At 36.4% G+C, this 10,000-nt stretch overlaps 2 protein-coding genes across 2 annotated transcripts in view; one reads left to right on the top strand and one right to left on the bottom strand.

Annotated features, from left to right (window-relative positions):
• The window catches only part of LOC137624323 (protein C-mannosyl-transferase DPY19L3-like), a 733,373-nt gene that overhangs the window by 525,697 nt on the left and 197,676 nt on the right, over positions 1 to 10,000 (bottom strand). The gene's annotated exons all lie outside the window — the stretch shown is intronic.
• ft (cadherin-related tumor suppressor fat) overlaps positions 1 to 10,000 on the top strand; it is a 434,096-nt gene that overhangs the window by 244,366 nt on the left and 179,730 nt on the right. The window contains 1 exon segment of the mRNA XM_068354996.1: positions 4,117 to 4,428. Coding sequence (XP_068211097.1) covers positions 4,117 to 4,428 — 312 coding nt within the window.

Here is a 10,000-nt window from a genome sequence, read left to right as displayed (position 1 = left end):
CATTCTTTGGTCGGTTTAACCTCGTATTGGCGTGCATAGGTTTTGGTTAGCGACTTCGCTGGATCAGTAGCTAAAGAGGTTTGTTGTTTTACAAAGTCTTCCTGACTACTTTGCTAAGGAACACCGAGTTTTTCTTTTGCTGAGGAACACCGAGTTCTTCTTTTGCTGAGGAGCACCGAGTTCTTCTTTAACTGAGGAACACTGAGTTCTTCTTTTCCTGAGGAGCACCAAGTTCTTCTTTACCTGAGGAGCACTGAGTTCTTTTGCTGAGGAACACCGAGTTCTTCTTTAACTGAGGAGCACTGAGTTCTTTTGCTGAGGAACACCGAGTTCTTCTTTAACTGAGGAGCGCCGAGTTCTTCTTTAACTGAGGAGCACTGAGTTCTTTTGCTGAGGAACACAGAGTTCTTCTTTAGCTGAGGAACAATGAGTTCTTTTGCTAAGGAACACGGAGTTCTTCTTTAGCTGAGGAAAAATGAGTTCTTCTTTAGCTGAGGAAAAATGAGTTCTTTTGCCGAGGAGCACTGAGTTCTTCTTTTGCTGAGGAGCACCAAGTTCTTCTTTAGCTGAGGAACAATGAGTTCTTTTGCTGAGGAGCAACAAGTTCTTCTTTAGCTGAGGAACAATGGGTTCTTTTAAAAGTTTAGTCACCGATGAGCTTCAGAGGCACTGGATAAGCCAATGTTCTGGAGACCGACCACATATAGTATTATGATCACAGTTTAAGCCTCCACTCCCTCTAAGCTTTGTTAAGAAAGTTTGGTTTTATAAATTTTTGATATCCAAAATTCTTGCAGAACTGATAAGGGATAGTTTGTCGTTTGTGATGGTTTGTTTTTGTTTGACTGATCTAGTTTGTCAATTGCTATTGTGTACAGTTAAATTGGCTTTTGTTAATTTTGGAAATATGACTCGATGCTAGGTCTAGGGAAGCCCATCTAAAGAGGGTGCAACCAGTATACCACCCTTCAGATGGAATGTAAAGTTAAAATTAAGATACTTTGGATATCAGAAGTGAAAAAATAGACATTTTGATCAAGTAGGTCCCACTACGGTGTCATATCCAGAACCCACATTTTCCCACATGTCAAAAATATGTATGTTGCCTTGGGAAAAGGGGCAAGAAAAATTGTTAAGAGAGAGAGAGAGAGAGAGAGAGAGAGAGAGAGAGAGAGAGAGAGAGCATTGAGGAAAAGATCTCTATAATTGGTCCAAAGTCAAAATGTATCTGAGGATAATCTGACATTCGATGTCATTAGTATAAAAAAGAAACCTGATATAATAGCTTTGCAATAAGCTTCATTAAATAAGGAAAATAGAAAATAAATAATCAGACAAAATAATGACAAACCTGAAATCATCAGAGCCAATAAAAAAAAAAAGCAATTTTACCCGGACGGGATTCTGGCTACCGGGATGCTGTCTTCCCCTTTTGAAAAACAGGATACTTTATCAACTCTTTAATCCAAAACCAATTAGGACCTTTTTTTTCCTCCATCAGTAATCCCTTTCGGCCCAGTTCCAATCCCCTCCCCATTTTGAAATCTTGTTAATCCAGAGATTCCAAGGAGATTACTGCCAAAATAAATTCATCCTCAAAGATGCGATCAGGCGATTAGCATTCACTTATTAACCGCCTGACAAAAATTCCATTTTGAGCACTAAAAGACCAGCCAAATCGGTTATATCTAGGCCTACATAAAAATGAAGGCTACCGCTGCCATCTTATAGGCCTAAGAAACCGATGAAAACATCCTTCCAGACGGAAAATATGGGACTTTGCCTCTTTTGATATTTTGCTCAAATTAATAGATAGATCGAAGCAGAGATAAACTGAAGGATGTTCCTGTGTGGGCTGAGGGATTTAGAGAAAGTTGCAGAAGGATCTATAGGGTTTATGTTTTCATGTATATTTATGTATTGCTCAGGTTAACATTATTATTATCTATTATGAATCTACTTTGATAACAGTTTGTAGGGGGATTGTTTTCTATAAATGTACGTATATTCACACACATATATATATGTAAAGCATATATATATATATATATATATGTGTGTGTGTATGTGTGTGTGTATATATATATATATATGTGTGTGTGTGTGTATATATATATATATATATAAATTTATAGTTCAAATTAAAATCAATGAATAAACTCCATGTACAGTACATTCCCTATAATTCATATGTGTGTGTCTGTGTGTATACAAATGCAAGGTATATATATATATATATATATATATTGTATATATATAATATATATATATATATAATGACTGAAAAATTCTTAACTCAAGGGGTTAACTACTGCAATGTTCAGTTGCTACTTTCCCCATGGTAAGGGTAGAAGAGACTCTTTAGCCATGGTAACCATTGTTCTCTAGTCTTGTGTAGTGACATAGCCTCTGTATTATAGTCTTCCACTGTCTTGGGTTAGAGTTTTCTTGCCCTAGGGTACACTCAGACACATTATTGTATCTGCTTCCATAAAATCCTTTCTTCACTGGGCTATTTTCCTTATTGGAGCCCTTAATGTGCATATGGCATGGTAACCATTGTTCTCTAGTCTTGTGTAGTGACATAGCCTCTGTACTATAGTCTTCCACTGTCTTGGGTTATAATTCTCTTGCCCTAGGGTACATTCAGGCACATTATTGTATCCGTTTCCTTAAAATCCTTTCTTCACTGGGCTATTTTCCTTATTGGAGCCCTTAATATGCATATGGCATTTTGGTTTATTAACTAGACTCAATTTTTCTTAATGAGGTGCATTTGCACTGACTCGCAACGGTGCCCTTTTACCTTGGAAAGTTTTCCTGCTATCTGATTGGTTAGAATTATCTTGTCCAACCAATCAGCGATCACGAAACTTTTCCGACCTAAGCACCCCTGCGAGACGGTGCAAATCTGCCTCACTAAAAAGAATTGACTATAGGATAGTAGCTTAGACAGTTCAAAACTATTCTATACCAATGGAATTTTTTTATATTAATATAATATTAAAATGGTTACCGATACATAAACACAGAAAAAATAACCAATCTTACTTGAGATAGTAAGCAATATTATTATTATTTTTTTTTCATTTGTTATCAAATGAGGCTTTTTCTTAAAGAAATAAATTGAAATAAATAAGTTGCTTATTGATAAAAGAAACTAAGAAAATAAATCACAGTTTATTATCATTGTCTTTACTCTTCAACTAATAGAAAGAAAATTTATAATAAATTGTAAACGAATATAAATACGCATTAAAAAACTTTTTCTTCTGTTTTCTCCAACACACCAAATATAATCTTAATAAACAGAAGTAAATATAGATAAATAATGAAAACATTTCTTTCTTTTCCTCTCCAACGCATTCCAAAAATGTCTTTAATCAGCTTAAAATAATAATTGCGAAATGAATTTAATATAAATCGAATCTTATATTCTCTACTTGATAAAAATCACGTCTAGAGTTAAATAAAGATGAAAGCAATTAGCCTAAGGCGATAGCTGAAAAATAATTAAATTTTCTTATATTTCCTTCTAAAATAGAAAGATAAAGTATTCATAAAAGTGTAAAAATAAAATAAAATACATATAATGAATAACGGATGTGTTCTTTAAAACTAATTAACATTATTAAACATTTGTATATTACTAAGAATCAGTAGGGAAAAAAATCTTTTTACTCATGAAATTATCCGAAAGCAACAAAAACAAAATAATTGGGAAAGTTGTTATTAAGACTAAGGAAAAAATTCCCTTTTTACCCTTGGAATTATCCCAAAACTACAAGAATAAAATAAATGCAAAAGGAGATAGAAGCATTGTTAAAATTATTATTATTGAAATTAATATTACTAAAACTATCATTATTAGAATTATTATTAATATTATTAGATTATTAAAATTATTATTAATATTTTTAGCAAAATTATTAAAATTATTACTAATACTTTTAGCAAAATTATAAAAATTATTATTGATATTTTTAGAAAAATTATTAAAATTAATATTAATATTATTACCAAAATTATAAAAATTATTATCAATATTTTAAGCAAAATTATTAAAATTAAATTTAAACTGAAGATGAATAACGTATCCTATTGTCTCCTCAACAGGTCCGAGTAACCGTGCAGGACAAGAACGACTCCCCGCCTTCCTTCGGAGAGCTGCCCTTGCGCTTCACGGTGTCGGAGGACATGCTGGCTGGACGTCAGATTGCCACGATCAAAGCTACGGATCCCGACACCCTGGGGACGCTGACGTACTCCCTTGTCGACGGAGACGACGACGGCAAGTTCACCCTCGACGCCGAGAGCGGGTCCTTGAGTCTTCAGGATACGCTGGACAGGGAGACCAAGAGCGAGTACGAGCTCAGCCTCAGAGCCGATGACGGGGAACAGCACACAGACACCACTATATACATCACGGTAAGTGTATAGATATCTAATGTGTATACTGTAGATATCTAATGTTAAGAAGAGATAAGATACGGAATGAGGTAATTAGGGGTACCACAGGAGTTAGAAAACTATCAGATATGATCCAAGAAAGTAGACTGAGGTGGTATGGTCCTGTCATGAGAAGAGATGAACAGTATATTGGGAGGAGAGTGATGGAAATGGAGGTGAAGGGAACGAGAAGGAGAGGGAGCCCAAAGCGAAGGTGGATGGACTGTATCAAGGATGACCTTCGATCAAAGGGATTAACCGGTGATGAAGTGTGGGACAGAGGTAGATGGAGAAAGCTGATCAGAAACATCGACCCCACATAGAAGTGGGAAAGATGTAGACAAAGAAGATGCTGTATATTATTTACATTACGTATAGTTTATGAACATTAATGTACATTTGCTTTATTATTAATTTGTAGAAGAATGATATTTGTTTCCATTAATCTTTTCCCATTACACGCATGTAAGACCACTTTTTTATTATGCATCGTGGCAACAATGTAATTATATATGTCAACACTGCTTTTCTTTTCGCCATATGCATATAGTAGTCAGTAATTGATCATAGAAATGGATTTGTTCTTTGCTATTATGGTCGTTTATATCATTATCTAATTGGTTTTGTCTCCTTTTCCAACGGAGGGGAAATTTTGGTTTTATTGTGCCCAATCACAGCTAAGCAATACTTTGAACGAGTGGCTTGGTAGAGTAATAAATCAAATTTCGGAAAAAGGTGTTCTGTTAATATCTCTTTATTATTCTCGAACTTGCAGCGGATTCTTCCATTTTGAATTAAGTTTTGGTTAAACAAGTTCATTTAAACATTCACTCTGAACTTTCCCCTAGTTTCAAACTCACATAGTTTCCTTTTTTTTCCCCTTCCTGACTTATTTCCGTGGGGAGGGGAGTGGGGCTTAGTGCCATCTGGTGTGCCTCAACCTGTGCACTGTAGGTATCACTATAATTGGGGGTTTTCCTTTCTGCCCCCAGCTGCACCTCATCTTTATCCACCTACTTCATCTCCTTTCCTTCCTTTCATTCTTGATTCCTTTCTTCCACGTAGCTGTCCAACCACTTCTAGCTCTTACCTCATAGTGTAATTCTAAGATTTTACCCTAAATGCACTTGGGTGCTGAATGGCTTCATAGGCCCCAGGGCTAAGCTATATAATCCAAATCCATAATTAAAATCCAATCCCATCCTCTACTGATTAGGAAACTGCCTTTATTTTGCACCGCTTCAGATGAGTTGAATAATAAACATTGGCCTCAGTAAGAGAGATGACAAATGTTTAATATGACAAAGAGGCGTTATGAAAGCAAATAGGTTTGCTCTTTTCCAGTTCTCAAACTGTTATATCATTGCTCTTCCACCCATCGTTTCTGGAAAAGATACTCTTTAATTGTTTTAAGATAACTGGCTTTATTGTGATAAAGAAAGACACATAAGTGTGTTTTGACTTTTTTTTTCAATCGTTAATTTCTTTCATGATTGGATCCCTTTCACCTTAACCATGGAAATGGATTTCATTCACTTAAATTCAAATAAGCTGAATAGTGTACAACTGTATAACCAGGAAATGTGAGTAAGGATTCGGTATTTTTAAAGGTTGCTCATGAATGTCAGAAGCAAGGGACAGTGAAATTGCCCTAGCAAGCAGAACAATGCCCTAGAGACTGACCATATAAACAAATGATCAGCGCCCAAGCCGTTCTCCACCCAAGCAAGGAGCAGGGAGGGGTAGGCAATGGCTGCTATTGACTCAGCAAGTAGACCTATAGGCTTCCCAAAACCCTCATTCTTAGCTCACAAGAATAGGGAGGTTGCAGACACTAATGGAACTAACGAGTTTGAACGGGACTCGAACCCCAGTCTTGCGACCACCAAGCAGAGACGTTACCAATAGGGCATGACTTTACATTTTTAAAGTATAGGAAATCGAAAATTCCAAATGGCCAATTAAATATAATAAAGCCTGATGAGAGCTTTGAATAAGTACAGAGGAAAATTCTAACAAAAAAGGAAAATCGAATATGAATACCCCAAAGGTCACTTGCTCGTAAAAAATGTAGAATTAAGTATTTTTTTTTTCTCATCAACCAAGCTTTGGAACTCTCTCACTACTTCTGTTTTCTCTGGCCAAAAAAGAAAAAACGTATTCATCTAATTTCTAAAATGTAGAACAGAAGTCTTAAAGAAACAAAAAAAAAAAAAAAGAATCGTGCATCTTTTAGAGTGACAACTGGATATAGTTGAAAGCCCTACCGATCACAAACAAATTAAATATGAAAAGCAAAATTAAACGAAACACTGTATAGGTTTGATGCATTTCGCCTTTGCATAAAACTGTTTTAATCATTTTCCCACTTTTTTTTTAAAATGTATAACAATATTATTTGAATTAAGGTCAATTAATAAACAAACATTACACATAGATGCTTATATTCATACACAGACACACACACACACAATATATATATATATATATATATACATGATAGATATATATATATACACACATATATATATAAATAAATAAATACACACATATATATATAATGTGTGTGTATGCATACAAGTATAATTCATATATGTATGTATACACACACATATATATATATATAAATAAATAAATACACACATATATATAATGTGTGTGTATGCATACAAGTATAATTTATATATGTATGTATACACACACATATATATATGCATATGTATGTATACGATAGGTAGGCTATATTAGTGTTTCCGCGAACGTGGTTCCACCACAGTTCAGCCTTCTGGTTTATCAGCAACTTATGTTGTGAGATATATAAAAGAAAATAATCCAACGTAGCCAACATGAATCAAAAAGCCAAAAGTGATTTAGGTGAATTTAACAGGATGTTGCAACCATAACACGTCCCGGTAAAGATTTAAAAATCAAAGAAAATTTGAAAATGAAAGAAAATAGAGATTTACAATAAGGAGATTTTGTATCCTTATTATTACTAGCCAAGCTACAAAATAAGAAGTGGTAAACAAGGTGAGACACACACACACACACACATATATATATATATATATATATACACACAAATATATATATACACACACACACATATATATGTATATATATATATATATATATATATGATAAATTTTGCACATTTTTACGTGTTTTTCATATTCAAATAAGCCATATATATTTTTGATACATTAATGTCTGGATTCTCTTAACGACCTCGGGATCAGAGCCCCAGGCGAAATCACACAAAGACAAGAGCTTGGCTCCGGCCGGGAATCGAACCCTGGTCGGCAAGCTTGTACAGACAGTGACTAACCCACTTGGCCAAGTGGGTTAGTCACTGTCTGTACAAGCTTGCCGACCAGGGTTCGATTCCCGGCCGGAGCCAAGCTCTTGTCTTTGTGTGATTTCGCCTGGGGCTCTGATCCCGAGGTCGTTAAGAGAATCCAGACATTAATGTATCAAAAATATATATGGCTTATTTGAATATATATATATATATATATATATAGAGAGAGAGAGAGAGAGAGAGAGAGAGAGAGAGAGAGAGAGATAACATTTTTACAATTAGTTCCGCTTGAACGGTGCCTTCGTCTTCTTCCCTGAGAGGAATTACGTATTCCGAATTGATACAGCTGGTTCGTGTTTTCACATTCTGGGAACATTCCTTGAATCTCCCACACAGCCCCTACCCCCACCCACACAACCAGGCTAGTACCCCCCCCCCCCCCCCCGCAACCCAACCCCCCACCCCCTACCGTCCCTCTAGCGGCAGACTCCCACCCTTTCCCAAACCCCAAAAACAATCATTTTTTTTTCTTCATTTTGATAAACTGTCGCTAGACGTGCCATGTCTACTTCGCCCTCAAAAGAGTCGTCATTTCGGTGGAGGCATCTCTCTCTCTCTCTCTCTCTCTCTCTCTCTCTCTCTCTGTTTTTGGTCCGTCGGGGATTGAAAGAAATAATAAAACTGTTTCTTATCACCTGACCTGTCATTTTGGATAAGGTATTAAGCGTCATGACCTGACTGTTAATGATCTCTCTCTCTCTCTCTCTCTCTCTCTCTCTCTCTCTCTCTCTCTCTATAACAATAATAAATACTTTTATTTTACTATTAAGTAAAAATGTATGTAGTGTCTGTTGAAGGAAAATGACGACCAAAAAACAATTATGCAAAGTTATTCTGAGAGAGAGAGAGAGAGAGAGAGAGAGAGAGAGAGAGAACAAATGTACTAGGAAAATGAAGTGTATAAAAATTGAGAGAGAGAGAGAGAGAGAGAGAGAGAGAGAGAGAGAGAGAACAAGTGTACTAGGAAAATGAAGTGTATAAAATTGAGAGAGAGAGAGAGAGAGAGAGAGAGAGAGAGAGAGAGAGATAACATAAGAAAAATGCTTGAGGAAATATCTAGCCTGAAGACTGAGAGAGACAGAGAGAGGGGGGGAGAGCGACCGAGATAATTAAATATTCCAGCAAGGTCTCTTAGCGACATGCCAATGCAAGCTCATTGGATGATGATGAATTGACAGCGAATATCTGTCATTAATAAGACTCCATCGATGTTCGGGCTGCGGGATGTCCACTTGCGCCGGGAATAGTTAATGAGGTCGTCTTGTTTCAAAAGCAAGTGCGTTCCGACGCGAGCATGCGCGTGTGGAAATGCGCTCCGGCGAACAGAGGTGCATATGTGTGATGGGGAGACTTTTAGCATGCGCGTATGCTCTTGCAGAAATGCACATATAAGAACATAGTGGTTATCAAAATGGGGAATTGGCGGGATACGTGCTTGCTCTCATAGATCAAAAATGTCGGATCATATCATACAAAAGGTACTTCGTTGCGAAGGTTATGTTTTGGAGATGTGTATTTGTTTGTATGTCTGAATGTCTGTATGTCTGTGATTTGCCTAACTCAAAAACTATTTGACCGAATCTCGTGCAATTTGGTGGGATGATTGGCCATGATCCAAAGATAATTTGATTAGATTTTGGGAATGATTGGGTCAAAAGTCAAGCCCAAGGTCACGAAAAGTTAAAAAACGTCTTTTCACCATATAACAGCCAATTCTTATCTGATTTGCATGAAACTAGTGCCAAAGTGTGCATAATGCAATTGCCTATCAAGTGAAAGACAACTTGATATAGGCGAAGGTATGCGCTCTATTGAGTGCCCGTTCTATAGTCAATTCTTTTTAGCGAGGCAGATTTGCACTGACTCGCAGGGGTGCCCTTTTCGCTCGGAAAAGTTTCCTGATTGCTCATTGGTTGGAATTATCTTGTCCAACCAATCAGCAATCAGGAAACTTTTCCGAGCTAAAAGGGCACCCCTGCGAGTCGGTGCAAATCTGCCTCGCTAAAAAGAATTGACTAAAGTTTAATATATAACGTACATCGGCGTATAAATATCAATAAAAAAAAACAATATTAATTTTTCTAAATTGAGAGTATAACAGGCATGTGACTAGATATTCATGATACCAGAGAAAAGGCCAGACACATGTATGGCCATTGGCACACCCAAGTGCGCAGGCGCACCAATCTA

This window comes from Palaemon carinicauda, chromosome 31 (assembly GCF_036898095.1).
Source record: "Palaemon carinicauda isolate YSFRI2023 chromosome 31, ASM3689809v2, whole genome shotgun sequence".
NCBI lineage: Eukaryota > Metazoa > Arthropoda > Malacostraca > Decapoda > Palaemonidae > Palaemon > Palaemon carinicauda.
Note: the sequence above shows the minus strand (reverse complement) of the source record. Positions and strands in the feature narration are given on the sequence as shown.